We start from the raw sequence: 18,744 nt of genomic DNA on the forward strand, positions 1-18,744 counted from the left end.
TTGGAAGACGTCGAGAATTTCCCAACAATTGAGACCGTTAACATATTCATCAAATTTTTCAGAATAGGGGGCCCCTGCATTGAAACATTTCTGGGGAATTCATAGCGCCACCAAGACACGAACGGACTGATTTGCGCCACGGGTGCAACACGAACATGGCTTTTGCAGAAGCGATATCTAATTCGGTTGGTTCTTGCCAACATACGAAAAAGAAATATTGAAATGACAAGGAGACAAGACAATTGGGCGGCCAAGAAGGGAACGTCTTCTTCGCTCACGGTAAGGCCCGTAGAGGCTCGAGAGAGGGTCATGATTACAATTGAAGTAGTCTCGTAGTGACTCGTGAGAGATCAGAGTCTATGTTTCAGAGTTCAGACGGTTCGTTAATTGGAAAAGGTATATCACCAATTAAAAAGTTAGAACAGTCTCGAATCTCGAGTGGCATCTCAAGTTGTCCATGGGTCTTCCAAGGTTCTCTAAGATAGTGAATGTGGCGTTCAGCACAGACAGAGAAGTCGTCGTAATTTAGAAAAATCCCATTATTCAGGAAATTATGATTGGCTTGATAGAATTGACTTTTATGTATTAGTATCCAAAAATTGGCTATAGAGTTGCATTGAAATGACTAACCAAGATACCTGGTGGTGGTAGAAGTGGTTTTGGCTGTATTTAGCAACACGTAAACGCAAAAGGCGCCAATACCTAGGTAGACAGGGAGGTAGGTGTGTACATTGGTAAACAGTCAACTCTGTCTAGAATGCGAATTCTTATCGCATCGACCTCCTATCCCACTCAATCGATTTGACCACTTCATTCTTTCTCCAAGCGTAACATCCAAGAGTCATTCTTAGCCAGTTACTTCTCTTTCCCCCTCATTAGAAGAGGAGTGCTTGCTGATGATGACGATATCATACATACTTAGGTCTGAATATCAACAACATGGGATGATATCTGTCTAGGGTGGCTCGGTGGGTTGAAGTGGATTGATTCAGCCGAGAGGCCCTAGACTGTCAATGCAGTTTTGAAGGCCACCGATGCGGTTGGCAACCACTCACAATAAAGTATATCGTTAGCCTCTCAGTATCTCAGTCTCTTGAGTCTTGAGCAAGTAGATCTTTGACCCCTGATTGAAAGAAATACATCGTATTAAAAAGTGTCCAAAAGAGTGCATAGGGAGGGGGAATAGCACAGGAAAGGGTCTTGAATCAGTTAAAAGCTGGAACTAATTGGAGCAGCAGAGATTAATGATCGCCAATTGGATAAGTAAGCTTGACCTAATGGGACTTTAGCCTACAGTTTCCCACGAGGAACAGACGCTAGTGAGAGTAGCAAGGCAAGAGCTCCCTCCACGTTGAAATATGCAATTCCTCAATTCCTCAATTCTTCAATTCTTCAATTCCTAGTTAGATTTAGAGGTTTTCTGATTTCCTGATTTCCTGATTATTCTGATTTCCTGATTTCCTGATCTCCTAGATCCCTAGTGGTCAAGAGCAAATCAAAAGAGCAAATCAAGCAAGCCAAGCCCAAGCAATGCAACCTCTTCTTTCCTACCTCCATACTTTCATACTTTCTTTTTAAACTCTCTCCTCTCCTCTCCTCCCCTCCCCTACCTCTCTACTACCGTACATCTACATCTACATCTACATCTCCCTCTTCCTTATCTCACCACATCTTCACAACTCCGGGCTTTCCTTTTTGTGTTTCATAAGATTGGATCATATTCAAACTTCTTTGGAGGGGACATCTTTTTTCTTATCTTCAAACTGCCATACGAATCTCACAATTGGCATTCACGACTTTGGTCTCATTTTCTTCTTCTACACTCTCGTACATATTCAAATCGTAACAAGCACAGTTGACGGCTTCACTGTCTTTGACCAGCTTGGCGTTTTTTAATTTTCCACATCTACTATCACACGACAATCATAATATCTAATATCAAACAAGAATCCAGAGGGTCCGGTACTCCCAGTCAGGCTCACCTCAAATTTACCTGTCAGTGAATGATACGATCCAAATCATTTGATCGTACCAAAGAGACAATACCTGGTTCGAACTCTCCCTCGAGGACACTCTTTTCTTCTTCACCAAATATTCACGGTCTAGATCTCCAGACATTCGGATCTACCACGCTCAATTGATTACATGCCATACCTCGTTGGAAATTGACCTTCACAACATACCTAATTCCTCAAAGTTCTGCATTACATTCGACATTCATCACTTGAGAGTTCGACTTGTGTGTTTGGCCCTTGGCTGACTTTGAGACCCCCACTTCCTGAAGATACTTTATTCTCTTACCAATCATGTGGTCCTTCAATTTCGTCTTGCTCGCATTATTTGCTCTCTTCCAATTTTCCATAGCATTTTACCCTTTTGTCCCAGAATGGAGGCGCCAATCATACAAGTCTCTCCCAGATACATCCGAGAGAAGCGGGAAAAGTCGTGAGAACAATGTTGTACTCAAGCTTTTCCAAACGCTCCCATCTGTAAGTTGAAGATGGTTCGATTTGATTTGCTTTTGCTAACTCATTATTATAAGACCAATAAACCCAGAGATGTTCAGATTCGCGAGCTAACAGATCGACTTATTCGCAAATATAACCCTGGAACGGGACTTAAAGCTACTAAAGTCGAAGAGCGTGGATCCAATCTTGTGAAATATGACGACACATCATTATCGATTCAAACTGCAGCAACTCCTTCACAGACGAACAGCGCAGGAATTCTGCAGACCGGAACTGATTTCTCTTATTTTGCTCAGGTGGAACTAGGGAGCAAGAATGATCCTCTGTTGATGTTGCTCGATACAGGAGCGGGAACAAGTTGGGTTATGGGTCCCGATTGCACCTCTAGTGCATGCAAGACTCGTGCTTCCTTCGGTGCAGCAGATTCTTCGACTTACAAAGCGGTCAATATGGATTTGGATATTGCGTACGGATCCGGTCATGTTACTGGAACATATGCTACCGACACGATCAATTTTGCTGGCATGAGTCTTCCTTTGACTCTAGGTATTGCCAATAAAACTAGTGATCAGTTCAACTCTTTCCCGTTCTCCGGCATTCTAGGGCTATCCCAACAGACTGGTCCGGTTCCCAATTTCTTACAGACCGTTGTTAGCTCGAAGTCTCTCAAGGCCAATGTATTTGGAATGGACTTGAACCGTGCCTCGGATGGTACGAATACTGGAGAAATTAACTTCGGTGCTCCAGATACTTCACGGTATAGTGGTGATCTAAGTTATACAAGTGTCGCAAAAAACGGTCCAAATCATTGGGCACTTCCTCTTGATAAGGTGGGAGTTGGCAATACTCAACTTAGTACTACCGGGAGACTGGGCTACCTCGATAGTGGAACATCTTATATTTTTGGGCAACCAACAGATGTGATAGCATTTCATGCACTTGTACCCGATGCTGTTACCACAGACAATAACACATGGACAGTACCTTGTTCTACCACCACATCTATCTCCTTTACCTTCTCTGGAGTTTCCTATGATGTTTCTTCTGTAGATTGGGTAGGGCCTTCGGTGGATGGGGTGTGTACAAGTAATGTCTATGCTGTGGCTGTGGTTGACACAAACTCGTGGTTAATTGGCGATACCTTCTTTAAGAACGTGTATGCCTTGTTTGACGTTGATCAAGATCGTGTTGGTAAGTTTATTTTACGCCTCAATTTCTGCTACATGTACTAATAATTATAGGTTTGGCGCAGAAGAAAGCTGTTACATCCTCGGCAACATCGACGTCTTCTTCTGGTGGGCTTACCTCTACTCTTACTCCTACCCCTACTGCACAAGAACCCGTAGATAGAACTAGCACTTCCATTGTCGATTCTACCAGCGTCGTTCTTTCTGGCTCTGGATCCACAGTTACCACTTCTGCTTCTGAATTTTTATCTAACACACACTCCCTAGTTTCTGCTGTTCAAACAGGAACCTTGAATCCTTTACTCCCGGGAGCATCAGCCTCACCTAGCGCTCAGTCTCCTGGGACAACTGTGTCGGCGTCATCATCTGTGACTGCTACTGCCACTCAAACTTCGAGTGGGAACCAGATTAATAAATACTCTTCTTTGATGACTGCTTTCGTCATCATTGCAACAACTCTTCTTTTTTAGTCAAAAATGATACCCAAGTCTTTCTAAAATATGGAGAGATCAATCCGGAGCACTTGATTTTATATTTTTTGTAAGAAATCGGACAGCATAGTATGGCATAGCATAGCATAGCATATGGAGCATGGGTTTGCAATTATGGCACGACAATGACTGAATTGAATAAAAGTCAATTTTACATAGAGAGGATTCAAAATAAACAAGATTTCTTCCGGGTATGCTGATTATGATGCAATCTATATGGTTTATTTGCGACTGAAGTGTATACGTTGACATTAGGTATGTTTTGTTTTGCTTTTGTTTTTTCCCGATATTCTTGTCCAGAAGTGAGTATGATATATCCCGAGTGGAAAAAATGCATGGCTTCAATAGGAAGATGCCAAAAGAAAGTTCATAAACGTGGAAGCAAGAACGGGAGGATTGGTCTATGTGTTCTGAAGATTACGATCTAATAATCCTGAGGAAGAGGACTATTAATCGAAAGTGAGGACGTAAAAATCCATATGGGAGTAGACTGTTTTTTGGTTGTTCCATAATTCAATACAACAATTGAGTCATTCCTTGATCGTCTCTAGTGAGATTCTATTGTTTCTCTTGGATTTGAGTTTTGAGCTTGGTTCTGTCTGTCTGTCTTTCTGTCTGGCTGGCTGGCTGGCGTGGGATTTTATTTATTTATCTATCTATCGCGATACTAAGCTACTGGAGGCTGTGGTGTAGATAGATGGATGATGGAAAGATGGATCTTCGAAGTTTGTGTTGGTATTTGGGTATCTGAGGAAGATGTAGCGTGCATTGTGATGTTGGGTTGATGGGGTAGGTCAGTAGGCGTTACTCTCATAAGTGTAGGATCAGAAATGATTGTCTTTTCTGGTTGCACTATTATTTCATATCATGTCCAAAAAGTTTTGGAATGTTAGTTGTCCTAATAACTCATCAGGTGTCGTTTGAGGTCGATTTTGGATACCTTTTAAATATCGTATAAAAGTCGGGGGATTCTTTTTATAAACATTGTTCTTATGTTATGTGGTTTATATCACCCTAGAGCTTTTTTGTTTTTCAGTCATACAGTATCAGTTCATATCTTTCCACCTGATCTACAAATCGAAATTACAACCCTGCGTGAGTAATTGATCTTGTCAAGACTCACTCATTCGCTCGCTCACCGTTTGTGATGTGACTCGTTGAGCTAGGATGAGGATGGTTAGAAATCATGGTCAAGTCACTGGTATTAATGATTATGCCGCATTATTATTATATGAGTTGGTAGGTGTGAGTGGAGGTGGAGAGTGAATATTTAGTGCGGAGTGTGCACTTCTCTTGTTGTGTGTTTCTTTGCTTTAGTACACACATTGACACTTTCGCGATTTGATATTAATGTTGATGTTGATGACCATATAAAATAGTTTTTAGAATCAAACTTAGCTTGCGGAAACGTTGGACTGGCTTGCTTTGCACCTCTTGCATTCTTTTTCTCATACTCTCTACGCTTTCCATTGCTTTGCTTGGCCTCACATCCCTGGGCTTTATTTCACGTCGATTTGAACTGCATCGCGGCACATCGTATCGCATCCTGTCCTGTCACCTCTATTCCATTATTTGTTGTTTTCAGAAGAGAAAAATTCTACCCCTATTCCGCGAAACTTCGAATCTCAGTCCTACAGTCGGTAATCTCGGATTCCTTTACACTTGCATTCAACAATATTACCTGTTTATAAAATATAGTCATGTCGATAAGATCTGCAGCTGGTAGTCGAGCTGGTAGTCGAGCTAGTAGGAGACCTGTCTCGGTCCACCATGCAGTCGCGCCTCGCCCACCTAGTTCTGCATCCTTTATTTCGTCAAGATCTAGGCCTGAATCAATTCATCTTGGGCCAATTGATGTCGAGTCGGATTCGCATGGCGCTAGATTATCCGACGGTGGCAGCAAAATTAGGGAAGAACATCGCTCTACTGGCCCTCGTACATCTACTCACCATCTGCCGCATGACGTGTTTGAGAGGATAAGTTCACATATGCAACATCTGGAAGACAATTTAGCACATACACGTCAAGAATGGGGTGATGGAGAAATTGATCCTGATGATATGCTATCGAGGATTGCAAACTACAGGCGGGGATTAGATATGGTTGCCTCTCCAGATGCATGTAGGAATCCTTCGTTGAAGCTTAGGTTTGATGGGGTAGATGACACGTTGAAAGAATTGGAAGAAGAGGCAAATGCTCGGAAGACGCGGCAGGAGGAAGGAATGGAGATGACTAGGAAGGTCGCTGAGAGAAGGGAGAATGGGAAGAGAGAGGAATTGGAAAGGAACCAATTTTTGATGCAGCAAAAAGCTGAGAAGGAAAGAATCAGAAGTGAGAAGGAGGCAAAGAAGAGGGAAAAGGCTGAAGAGGAGAAGCAGAGAAGGATTTTACAGGAAAAGAAGAGAAAAGAGCAGAGTATTAGAGCGGCAGCGGCTTTTAAGGAAAGGGAGAGGTTGGCAAAATTAGAAAAAGAGAGGAAGGAAGAGGAGCGAATTGAAGAGGAAAAGAACGCATTCGAAACAAGGAAAAAGAGAGAGAAAGCGGCAAGAGATCGAGATATGCAACGGAAGATAGCTGATAAACAAGCAAGAAAAGCGGAGGAAGAGGCACGATATCAAAAGAAGTTTACAGAAGAAGAGACGAGGTACGTGGCGAAAAAAACTCATCAGAAAATGGCGAAAGCAGAATTGAGTGGTAGGGAGGAAGAGAGTAGGAAGAGAGCGAGAGAAAGGGCAGTGGCGTTTGCTAAGAAGGTGAAGGATGATCGGGGGAAGAAATTGGAGAGGAAATTGGAGAAGTTGGAGAAAGAGATATCGGACGTTGAGGAGAAGTTGAATCATGTTGCTGATGATTAGGAGGGAGATTGCGGAAGGGGGGACCGATGGATGGATGTGATAGTTTGAGGATTGCGTTATTAGTGAAGGTTTGCGAGGTGGGGTTTACTTTCTTTAGGACTAGAATGGATTTTTGAAGGGAGGTTTTTTGGAGTGGGTTTGGGTATTAGTTGGTTTGGTCTATTTTTGGGTTTGTGGGGGTTTTGGGGGTGGTATGGGTATAGTGTTCATGGTGGAGAAAAATCAATAGCAACTTGCGAGCGAGATTTTTATATTCAACATACTTCTTCCAGTCTAAGGAGGTCATTGTTTCATATCGGCTTGTTTGATATACATGTGATTTTTTTAATGATGTTCACGGTACTGGATTTGGACGTCTGTGAGGTCGCCAGAGCATTTTATATAGAGGATTTATTCATATGATAATGATATGGAATTCGACGAACTGAGAATGTGGTGTCGAATCTTCCAAGGAAAATGCGTGTTTCTTTATGCGTGGCTGTTAGGAATTTGGGGAAAGATTATTGTGTTCATGACTTGGAAGCTCTTGATGTGACTCGATATATAGGTATTGCTCAGATGACTCTGTTGTAATAGCTTAGGATATAAATAGACTCGAATCATGCTAGTGAATTGGTGATACACATCTTTTGTTAAACATAGAAAAAGGATCTTTTTATTCTCATTTTTCTTGGACTTTTGAGTTATCAATAATGTTATATATTAGAGTGACTAAGATTCCTCGACATGGATATCGTTGCTTCTCCGTCGTTTTATATAAGATTACATTACTTTTGATGGGGCCTTGACGGCTTGCTATGCTGAATAGCTGTCACGAGAGATTTTAATCGTAGATTGTAAGTATCTTTATCTATCTCGTTCACTGTATGCTCATTTCCATGCTTTTTCGTGAGTGGGTGAGTGATAACTTAGCCCCCTTGGAGTGATTACTTGAGTTATAGTATTCCCACCGCTTTTGTTTTGAATGATTCCAACAATTTGTGTCCAAGGGCCGAAATATACTTCTAGCGAGAAGATAAATAAAGATACTGCGAATAGAGTATAGTTACTATAGGATCTCAGCGCAAAGACATAGCCTTTCTCTATAACGTTGATCCTTCTTTGAAAACTTGAGTGAGCTCACAATTGTGGATTTTCTTGGAGGAGAATACATTATAATGTACTTTTCTTCATGGAATTTCGGAAAGCCGATAAAGGATCGGGGTGTACAGAGAACAAAAGAGAAAAGGACGAGTTACCCGATTTCTCATATAAGATTGACTCTGTTGCCTTTGACTCTAATGCTGTAGTGACGGCGGGAGAATTTGATTCGCTCGCTTAAAGCACTGGACCAATGATATCTTGCTCAGGATTGCTGGTGTAGATTATAGCTTAGATATGAACACTTTACTATCGTTATATACTCCAAGAAGTTATCACTGAAGCTAGACTTATTGAGTTCGAGTCTATAATCTTAATATATGATATTGGTGATCACAAGTGTGAAGATAGTGTGGGTAATATTGATATCTTGATGTTATTATTCCCTATGCCTATGTTTGTAGAGATGCTCAACACAACATGTGTGCTTCACTACTAACCAAGTCTATTGATTCTCTGTATCTATATCTCTCCAAAACCACCCTTCCTATCCCCCATTCCACACCCTCGATCCTCAACCCCCAAAACTAAACCGTACCAAACCTCCCGCACCTTCTCAAAAACCTCTCAGCCTCCACCATCGTCGTCCCCATCCTCTCATATTCCTCCCAAAGATTTCTTCTCAACTGATTTCTCACTCCCTCATCTACACCATGTTCTCTAATCGTATATTCTAAAATCCGAACTCGGTATTGATTGAGAATGGTATAATGATGTTGGATCCATACCGCCACACGGTTCATTTCATTCATGTTTTGGGATTGTTGAGCGCTGGTCCAGAGAGTGCGGAGTTGCTTGCTGCTGTAGATGTTGGAGTCGCAGAAGCGCTGGAAGATGGGGAAGGGTTGGACTGTGTGGGGGAGAGAGGTGGATGGGATGTGGGTGGTGGGGGGACGGGAAAAGGGGATCATCTTGTTTTGTTTTGTTGCGGTGGAGGTGCTTTGGTTGGTTAGGTGATTGGATTTTGTATTTCTGGTTGTAGATTTGTATTGCTGTAGGACTTGGGGATGGAGATTGAGGGATAGAGACATCTTTATAGAGTATTGGATGTATCTTTGACTCTTGCAGCTACACTGTGAATAATCTTTTCCATAGTATTGAAATTGGGAATGGTTAACATGAAGAACATTCAGAGTATCAAATCGGCTCTCACCGGTGAATCAACTTCACAGCATGATACATTCACAATTTGAGCACTACCTTGCTGAATGTATCCTCATGATTCCATAACATTTTCTCTCAGTAGAAAATAACATCAAAACACAAACATCACACCTTCAATTCTCATACTTATGACTCCATCTACTTATATGACCCAATCTCAATACCCGCTTCCCAAAATAACTCTAACAAAAGCCCGTCACCTCCGAAGAATCATAGCCCTACCCCTTCATATACCCCACACCCACGAGTTCCCCACGAGTTCTCCACGCGAGCTACCCCTTTTACCACATGGCACCCTTCAAATCCGTCAAAAATCCCCATATACCACATAGAAACCTATTTTTTCAACGAGATATATTTCCACTCATATATCTATACTATTATGACTCCAGAATATGCGATAGATATGGTAGTCATCGAGGGAGGATGACTATGTCTAAAAGAGCATAAATAGTTTCTGATACCCCCTTCGGAGAGATCTTTTCTTGATAAGTATCGATATCGATCATCTAGTTCTATAAGTCCAACTGAATCAACACTAACCGGAATCTCTCACTTCAAAGCTTACTTTGAAAATTCCTGCGATCTTCTCCTTGAATATCTCAATCTAAACGTCTACCCCGAATAATCGGCTCCAAACATTTCGAAACTTTCAATTCTATCCAAACCTCATTCTCAAACGCCCATCATCCACCTAGAAACCCCGATCCCCAGACACTCAACCCACCATCCAAAATGCCCAGTTTCGACGGCTTCTCCGACCCAGTCTACGATGCAGCCTCTGAGATCCCCATCTCTGAGATGAACGCCGACGAATGCGATGCCGAGAAGCTCCGAATCAGAGATCGCATGGACCTTATCGAAGCATTGATCGCTGCAAATTTCGAAGCTGGCATGGATCCCAACTGCGACGCAACCATAGCATTGAAGCAGAGACACGCTAATCTTCGCCTTCGATTCCACGAGGTTAATATCCAAATGGACATTTTGGATGAGCAGGATCGTACTATGGCTGCGGAAAATAGGAGGAAACGTTCACCGAGTTGGGGTAGATCGTCGCAGTCACCACCGGCACCTAGAGCTCCGCATCCTTCGCCTCAGCGCTAAGCTCCTCGCTTGTTTCTCCTCTCGTCTACCCCGTCTAACTGTCTGTCAGACTGCATGGTAGAAATATGCGTACCACTACTTCATGAACCTCAGCACAGTCTTCATAACTCATCAAACCTCTCTTAACTATTCCCATATTCGCCGTACACCTCGATTCTCCCCAGATACGACATCAAGAGATCACTTCTCCATTTCAATATTGGATACCCAGGTTAGACTACTCGTTTGCATTGTATTTATTTTCCTTTCTTTCATTCCTTATACTCTCTTGTACATCTTAGATTAATCAGGAACTATTCATGATGTAACGTTGAATTTTTTTAATTTTTTTTCACCTATAATATCTTCTAATTTCTTCCTCTCTCTTTCTTTTCTCATTTCCTCATGACTATTTTGGAAGGTATATAGTATTGGATTTCCTTTCCTTTCTTTTGTAATTCCTTTTTACTTTTATCGCTTAGCCATTCTGAACAGCCTTTATCATCACATTTACACGCGTTGGATTTATCTTCCTCGAGAAGAATCATTAGATATATAGTAATAAAAATAACGGTAAATTACTCTTATAACCTTCAAAGTGATTTTATTACTCTAATATTCTAAAATTGAGAGGTAATTTACTTTTATACCCCTTATATCTTACTCGTAATAGATTATATTTATTTTGGTCATATTCAACCATTTTAAACTAAATTCTCTAATGAAAAGAAAGAATGGACTGTACAGTAGCAGAGTAGATTCTAATCATTATAGACTAGATTCTATAACAAAGAAGGAATAGATTTTATAGCAGGAGAGTAGATCCTAACCACTTGAGAGTAAATTCTATAAAAAGAGGATAGGATTCTTATTGGTTTGAGAAGGATACGGATGACGTAGAATTCATATTGTAGGCTCTGAATGTCAATTTGTATTCTGTCTAAAGAGCTAGCTAATCAAAGGAAGAAGCAGGCTTTAAATAGACCTTGCTGGGAGACTAGCTCCTTTGATATAGGCTATGAATGACTCAAGGTCATTCATTCAACCCTGGTTCATACAATTTTAACCACTCCTTCTCCTTCTAATTTCATATATATAAAATATATTTCACGTTAATACAGGCCAAAATCTATACACTCAAGACAGATTCTATTCGAGAATTTACATAGAATCCAAAGGATATAAGAATAAAAATAAAACAAATATGATTTTTAGAATATGAATGTAATTAAATAATGTTCAAGGGGCATGAGAGTAATTTTCCAAATCAGATATAAAAAAGAACTCCTCTCAAATAAAAACCTATCTTGTCAAAGTTGTTCTCCCATCAATCTTCTCCTCTTCTCTCCTCACCAGTCGTCCCTCCTCACTAACCTTTTCTCCTCTCCTCACCAGCTACTCTCTCCGAATGACAAATTCAAACTAAACACATCCAAACGAAACTCATACTCAACTCATACCGAACTCAAATAAATCCTCTCAACTTCATCAATATCCCGAACTTATCCCCAACGTATCTCCATCTCTCCATCAATCTCTCCCCATCCCCATCCCTCCCCATGAATCCCCACCAAAACACAAAAAGAAAAGAAGAAGAATTCCTACCCCGAACCCCACACACCTAATCCCCAAAAAGAATACGCGAGCTAAAAAGGGGTTACTCCTGCAAATTCTTCAAACTTACATTGAGCATTCAGCATTCAACATTTCACTTATTCATATTACGGTATTAAACCAAAAAATTTCTAATTATCATAAGCCCCAACGTTAGTTTCTACCTCATGTACCCTATCACAGCTCTACTACACCAATTAGGTAAACTTTACTTCACATGGAACCAATACCCCAGCTCAGCTTCACTCACGCCACTGTCTTATATCCTATATCATGCATCTAACATCTCATATCTCGAAAGTGTGTTCATTCTATTCCTACGTAAATGCTGTATTTCATTCGCTGACCCACATTCTATACGAACTAGGTAGTAAGATTCATCCTCTATACATTCATGAGTGCAAACTCCGCTTTAGGACCATCCCCAATTCAATCATTTCTTCGCATTTATAACCATAATAATCGGTTAACAACGCAATCATTTATTTATTCCTTCCTTAATCTTTGCCTCATTCTTTGTATGGATTTCCTCTCCAAGATCCTTTCCCAAACTCAATACGCCTTCCCAGATGGGCAGAATTACAATAGAAAATATAACCCCAATTTATGCCCATTGTGTATTGCAGTTCTCCTTTTCCCATCGCTTTACATTATATTGACAAAGATGCAGTGGCACTATGCTGAGAGATCCATCGGATCTTGAGGAGCTGCATCCGCCGCAGCGGCAGCAGCTCGCTCGGCTCTTTTTCTGTCCTTGATCTCTTCTTTCCAGAGCCTGATCTTTTCTGCCAATTCCGGAACTGGAATCACATCCTCAATTTTCAACGGATCCCGATTATATGGATCTCTTTGATCACCCAATAATAAAGCACTGATCGTGCCCCTATCAACAACCTCTTTGCTAGTAGGTAGCATAACTGGATCTTCCATGAGATCTGCTGAAATTGGATCCAAGAATTCATCCGGTATTTCTCCCAAATCTTGTTCATCTTGATCCTCAATCTCTTTGGCAATCTTAAATCGAGTCTTGAGACGTTCCCAGGCGTTGAGATCTTCCGCTGATTTGAGTCCGTAACGTGTCAAAATTCGAGAAGCGCTATCAAAATTCTCTGGTTTGTATGAGCGACCATCTCTAGCCACAGCTTCCACAAATGGTTCATGAACTCCGAGATTAATATAGATTTCCACGAAATCGCTAAGGAAAGCTCTTGGTCTGAATTGGTACTTTTCCAGGTTCTCAACCTTCAAGTTGGTTGATTTACTCCCAGTGATGGTATCAAGTGTATAATTCAGCATTGCTGCTACACGATTAACAATTTCCTTCATGGTGAAGGAGGCACTCAAGGTGGAAGAGAACAACTTCATCATAGCGAGAGTCTCATTGGTCAATTGCATGTAGGATTGCGCTTGACCTTCCGCCTCGCGTAATGCAGTTTCTTTCTGCTCTCGCTCCTCGGCAGTCATTGTTGATTGTTCTGCCTCTTTTCTGAGTTCAACCTGAAGGTCATGAATCTTTGGAAACTTTGTAAGAGCCTCATCAAGAACAAAAGTGGCATCATTCAGTAGAAGGTTGACGAATCGCAAGAAAAAGTCCGTATTAGTCCTGAGTTATATTAGTACATTTTCAAATCATCATATTATCAGGCTATACATACTTGCTCTCTTGTGATAAACGCTGTCGGTAAATATCATTCGGCCATACACATTTGATGACTTGAAAGATCTCGTATCGAATATTAAATTTGTCGTAAAATTGAGTGTGTGCTCCAGTAGATTCACATTCTAAGAACAATTAGTACGATTGAAGAACATCATTTGAATCATAAACTTACCAATGTAGAACTTCAGTAATGCGTGAAGCAAGTGGTCATTAGCGAATTTCGATCCCATTAAAACATCACCCAATACACCTTTGGTGCGATGATACACTGGCCATGTACCAGCAAAAAGTAAAGATACGAGTTTTGCTTTCAAGTATGGGTTCTTGATATACTCGGAATTTGTCAAGAAAGTAATACTGAGTGCAATGATCTCATCGCCAACAGCTGAAATCATAACATCAGGAATGAATCTACAACAAATTTAGTCATTTCCCAAGAGTGAAAGAATGGAGAGACTAACCTAATGATAAAATTAAAATTGGTAATGATATCCTCTAAAACGTATTCTGGAAGATAATCAAAAGCGGTAGGGGGTGTCGATGGTAATGGTAACCTAATTTGTGTCAGTTACCCATGAAAGAAATCTCTAGAAGATTTATAATCATACTTAATGGTTTGGCTAGGAGTATAATTGGACTCCGTAGCGATTCTCAAAAGCCAGACAGTAACGTATCTCATGAAAATCAAAGATTTTGCTTGCATAGGTTTGTCAGACAGAACACCTTCAATGGCCATTCTCTTCGACATCGCATTTTCTAAGACCTCATTGATTCTCTTGATTCTCATATCAAGTACAACAACAGCCCGAGGATCCTGGATTTAATTAGTGATGTGAACGTAAGGAAACCCAGACCTTGATTGTTTGACTTACCCGTGCCACTTTTACACGTTCTGCTTCAATGGCAGTCAATTGCTTTTGAATATACTTGATATCCTTCTCCAGACTCTTATGTGTGGCATTAAGAGCTTCACTACCATAATGATGAGCAGCCAGCGTCAGAAAGAAGACTTCAGAGATGAAATTAGAAGTGCCTTCAACAGTTGCCTCATAATACGTTTCGGAAGCCTTCTCATCAGCGTTCAGTTTGGTCTCGTCCTTGATATCTACACGAGGCGCACGTCGTAGATAATCGATATCAATCTTCGAGATCTTCGAGAATGTGGTATCCATGAATGGCTCGCAAAGACCATCTAAAACAACAGTGACATTATGCATAAAACCATCAGAAGATACTTCTTTTGGGTCCACCTGAAGTGCCCGACGCTTGTGATTTTGATTTACAATGTAGGCAAACCAATCCAAGGTTTTGCTTTTAGCTATTGGACTTGCTCGAACAAAGTGGTTGATAATATCAAGTAAATCTTTTTGATGGGTTTGCAAGGTCAATCGTAACGCATCTTGAGATGTGGCAATATGTCGTCTATCTATCGTCTTGGGCGCATTAAAGTATTCCCTGGTCACTTCCTGTTGTAAAGGTGATATCCTGAAGAAAGGACCAAGTAGTGTGTACTTTTCAATGGTATTCGCTGAGACAGCCATTTGGAATAGCGGGGATTCGGCAATAGCTGTGGTGATCGGGTTGAATTGCGTAAGTAATTTGAAAGCCTACGAGTAACATCAGTTCCAAAAGCTGATTTTTCGGCTCTATAACTCTTACATGAACGTAGGGCTTGTAAACGTCATTCATAGTCATATTCGAGAGTTTACTACTCATGCCTACAAATGCTTTGACAATCATAGACTTTGCCATATCATCCTCCGCAAAGCGAGCTACAGCTTCTTCGAGAAAGTCGGGGCAGATGCCTTTATCTTCACCAGGCTCCAATAAGAAGTAAGGGGTGAGGACATCTGTAGTCAGATTGATCTCTCGTCTGGGAAATATTAGCTAGATGTAAGCGTCCTAGGTCCAAAAAACAAACTGAAAAATGTCCGGCATTTCGGCAGCAAAGATGCAATTGCTCATACATAAGCGTTTAGCTTCCTTGAGAATCGCGTCTTTCTGCCCTGCATAACCCCGCAGCCCCTTTGAAGCTTTTATGATTCGTTTCCAACATGGCAATAGATATTCGAATATAGGTTTACTATGGGGGATGGTAGAGCAGGCTTCCATAAGAGCACCATCAAGTTTATCAGCCGACAGCCTAATCTCCGCATGTTCCTCCTCGAGCTCTTTTCTCAATTCAGGTAGAAATATTAGTTTATGATTCGAGGCATCTGTTCGCTGGTTGGGATCTAGAGTAATTCGAAAGACATGAGCAAGAATTCGATTTTCGTAGTCTTCTAAAGACTCTTCGGCGAGATTAGCTTTGCGAGTGGGTGGAGTTGGGCGAGGAGGTGTCTGCATGTCTGATTCAGTTCTGGATCGTTTGCCTAGAACGTTTTGAGAAGGATCAGTTCTTACAGACAATGGTTTCTCAGTAGAGCTTGCTTGCGCGCCCACTTTCGCGAAAGGATTAGCAGCTGGTGTAGGAGTGACGCTCGTAGGTTTAATATCGATAGCTGATTTAGCAACTGGTTGAGCCGATGAAGCATTATCTTTTGGTACAGGTGGTTGCGAAGTAGGAAGAGATGTTGAAGCTTCTGCGCCGGCGCCAGAAATCTTTTCAGAACTCGAAGATGCGGAACCAGCTAACTTCTCCATGCGGCGGCGTCGGATCTATGGGAAGGTTACAAAAATTAGCCATGGCGAACTTTGGTAAGTATATTAGCATATAAAAAGAGGTTTCTTACCTGCTCCATCTTCTCCTTATCTGGAGCATCTGGCCCACTGGGTGGTTGAGGAGGTTGATCTGCCATATTACCAAATTGTAATGTTGATAATGTTGTGTTGGAAAGATGAGTATATGATGTATCGAAGATGCTCTTATGGCTAAAGATAGTAATCCTTGTGGAGTGGATGGCTTTATCAGTTAGTGCTACGATTAGCCTCCAGGCTTGATAATCGAGGAACCCTTGCAAGGGTATTTTACGTTACTCTCGAAGCTTCTACCTCTGTACTTTTTCATACTGTACTTCGTCGTATGCCGTACACGCCTTTACCTGTCATTCAATGGCAAAGCAATTATGAGTTTCACAATAGAATCTTTTCCAGACTATTCGTGAATCACAAATGACATTTATCCTAACTGCATGTTTTTCTTGTATATAAATTACTACTAGGTAGGTATGGAGACCCCGAAATGATACATCCATAGATTCGATACGAATTGGAATATTAGTCTAGTCTGATATGGCTGAAATGTTATTCCATTTCCATGGACAACAAGAGAGCCGAGGAACAATATGGAATTGTACAAGGTAGAAGAGGATTCGAAAGCAAATTAAACCTTCTATATACGTATGAGTGTTTCGAGTGAAGAGTGATATATCGCTGTCTCGAGATAGTGATCAAAAATTGACCAAGATGACTGCGGCCAGTGTATTATATTGAAAATCGTCCTCTATTATACCTGTAACGAAAGACCCTCACATAAAGTCATTCATCCAGTCTTTTGCATAATGTTCCCAGCCCAAACACCTTGCTACAAAGCAAATACGCTACATAAACGTGTACACGTCAAATTCAGTATTAATTCCTGATACCCATACTTTCCAACTTCTTGCAGCTCGACATTGGCATGTCCCTAGCCCGTTGAATCTTATCCACATCGCTACTAAACCAGCCTTGTGCTTCCTGAAGTAAGTGATTTCGTTGCTGCACTTCTTGTTCGCAGCCAACCTTTAATCGTGAGACATATTGAACCTCCGCTTCTCGGTCAATTTGTGCGAACTGATGTGCACTAAAACCCTTGATCTCAGCAGGGTTTACGTAATAGTCAACGTTCATTCTTGAGCTGACTCGGTGGACGGTATGCGGCGGCGTAGGATTGTCGAATCGCATAGAAGGACCACTAGAACCACCTCCAGAAAACAGTGACGACAATATAGGCAGACCGAAGAGAAGTATGAGTGGTAATAGGTTTATAAGGGTCTGAGTCAACGAAGCTGGTGCTTCTGGCGGTGCATTTGGGTCTCTCGGCCTCCTCCTTGGTCTTGGACCCCCGAATTGATGTACTCTAATACCAGGTCCACCACCCAGGTTGAAGACAAATCCTGGCTGATCATTGAACATTCCACCACCACCTAAGAAGCTGTTAGTTCCAATCAACTTTACCAGACTGGGGAATCATACCAAAACCTCCTCCTCCAAAAAATCTCGTGAACATCTCTTCCGGACTGATTTCCTCTTCCCACATAGATCTCCCACCAGGTCTGGCAGCAGCCCCTCCTCCAGCACTTCTCTGTGAAAATCCTGAGAAGGGATTCGACTGCGGTGCTCCGGCACCGAATCTACTATCTGGATCCCCGCCATATCTATCGTATTGCGCTTTCTTGTCCTTATCGCTCAAAACCCCGAATGCCCTACTGACCATCTTAAAAGCTTCATCTGCGTGTTCGTGCCCATTCTTATCCGGATGAGTCAACAAACTCAGTTTCCTATAGGCCTTTTTAATTTCCGACTCTGTCACTGTCGTTTTAACTTCTTCTAGCCCCAAAATATCGTAAAATGCTGTGGGCGCACATCTTCTGACCCTTATGACCGCAGCCTTTTGCTCAGTTGTATATTTGCGGTCTTGATTCCCTTGGTTGTGTTCCCGCGATTTTGCGGTTCCGTTGGCCTTTGTATCAGCGCCAGAAGTGGTAGCCGGCATTGCGCCGTTATTTGTTGAATTGTAAGGATCGCAGATCAAACAGTGTGTCTTTTCGTGTCAATGTCCCAATTATCATCAAGCTTGAGACTTCGCAAATGCTAATAATTATTATATCTTGATGGTGTCGCAGTTTGTTATGGCCACGATGCTAAAGTGCTTGTCAATGTTTCTCTTCGCTATCGTGCGCTAATGCATGGACTGTACTGTACTCTACACCGGAATTTTGGGACGATACAGGCACGTGATAGCTATTTGTGTACCATCGTCATAGAACCCGTATAGATGGCTCGCATGTACAAATCAATGTAAATATACATCACAGTACGGTATCTTGTAATCTACTTGAAGCTTTCTTTTCATACTTTTCATATACCGACTTAATTTAT

The 18,744-nt window shown here is 41.5% G+C and overlaps 6 protein-coding genes across 7 annotated transcripts; 3 read left to right on the forward strand and 3 right to left on the reverse strand.

Annotated features, from left to right (window-relative positions):
- The first annotated feature begins 1,321 nt into the window (after positions 1-1,321).
- On the forward strand, positions 1,322-4,374 carry EAF01_005552 (uncharacterized protein). 2 transcript variants are annotated; one of them, XM_038913805.1, is made up of 4 exons: positions 1,322-2,489; positions 2,543-3,659; positions 3,710-3,763; positions 3,923-4,374. In XM_038913805.1, exons 1-4 carry the CDS (start codon positions 2,307-2,309, stop codon positions 4,123-4,125), a joined length of 1,557 nt encoding a protein of 518 aa, XP_038770254.1. In that variant the 5' UTR covers positions 1,322-2,306; the 3' UTR covers positions 4,126-4,374. The 2 variants fall into 2 exon arrangements, with proteins under 2 accessions (XP_038770254.1, XP_038770255.1); XM_038913806.1 differs by having other exon boundaries at positions 3,710-4,374.
- A 1,472-nt stretch (positions 4,375-5,846) lies between these two features.
- EAF01_005553 (uncharacterized protein) lies at positions 5,847-7,001 on the forward strand (the record flags this gene model as incomplete). The annotated part of the gene is made up of 1 exon (XM_038913807.1): positions 5,847-7,001. The coding sequence occupies one exon, from the start codon at positions 5,847-5,849 to the stop codon at positions 6,999-7,001; it is 1,155 nt and encodes a 384-aa protein (XP_038770256.1).
- Positions 7,002-8,668: 1,667 nt separating this feature from the next.
- EAF01_005554 (uncharacterized protein) lies at positions 8,669-9,172 on the reverse strand (the record flags this gene model as incomplete). Its single annotated transcript, XM_038913808.1, has 1 exon — positions 8,669-9,172. One exon carries the CDS (start codon positions 9,170-9,172, stop codon positions 8,669-8,671), a length of 504 nt encoding a protein of 167 aa, XP_038770257.1.
- Positions 9,173-10,040: 868 nt separating this feature from the next.
- On the forward strand, positions 10,041-10,412 carry EAF01_005555 (uncharacterized protein; the record flags this gene model as incomplete). The annotated part of the gene is made up of 1 exon (XM_038913809.1): positions 10,041-10,412. One exon carries the CDS (start codon positions 10,041-10,043, stop codon positions 10,410-10,412), a length of 372 nt encoding a protein of 123 aa, XP_038770258.1.
- Positions 10,413-12,680: 2,268 nt separating this feature from the next.
- Positions 12,681-16,463, reverse strand: EAF01_005556 (uncharacterized protein; the record flags this gene model as incomplete). The annotated part of the gene is made up of 10 exons (XM_038913810.1): positions 12,681-13,608; positions 13,661-13,787; positions 13,838-14,076; positions 14,127-14,219; positions 14,274-14,479; positions 14,538-15,272; positions 15,325-15,538; positions 15,587-16,005; positions 16,069-16,323; positions 16,398-16,463. 10 exons carry the CDS (start codon positions 16,461-16,463, stop codon positions 12,681-12,683), a joined length of 3,282 nt encoding a protein of 1,093 aa, XP_038770259.1.
- A 772-nt stretch (positions 16,464-17,235) lies between these two features.
- On the reverse strand, positions 17,236-18,358 carry EAF01_005557 (uncharacterized protein; the record flags this gene model as incomplete). Its single annotated transcript, XM_038913811.1, has 2 exons — positions 17,236-17,789; positions 17,839-18,358. The coding sequence occupies 2 exons, from the start codon at positions 18,356-18,358 to the stop codon at positions 17,236-17,238; spliced, it is 1,074 nt and encodes a 357-aa protein (XP_038770260.1).
- Positions 18,359-18,744: the final 386 nt, after the last annotated feature.

The sequence above is a fragment of the Botrytis porri genome (genome assembly GCF_014898465.1).
Source record: "Botrytis porri strain MUCL 3234 chromosome Unknown BPOR_007, whole genome shotgun sequence".
Lineage (NCBI taxonomy): Eukaryota > Fungi > Ascomycota > Leotiomycetes > Helotiales > Sclerotiniaceae > Botrytis > Botrytis porri.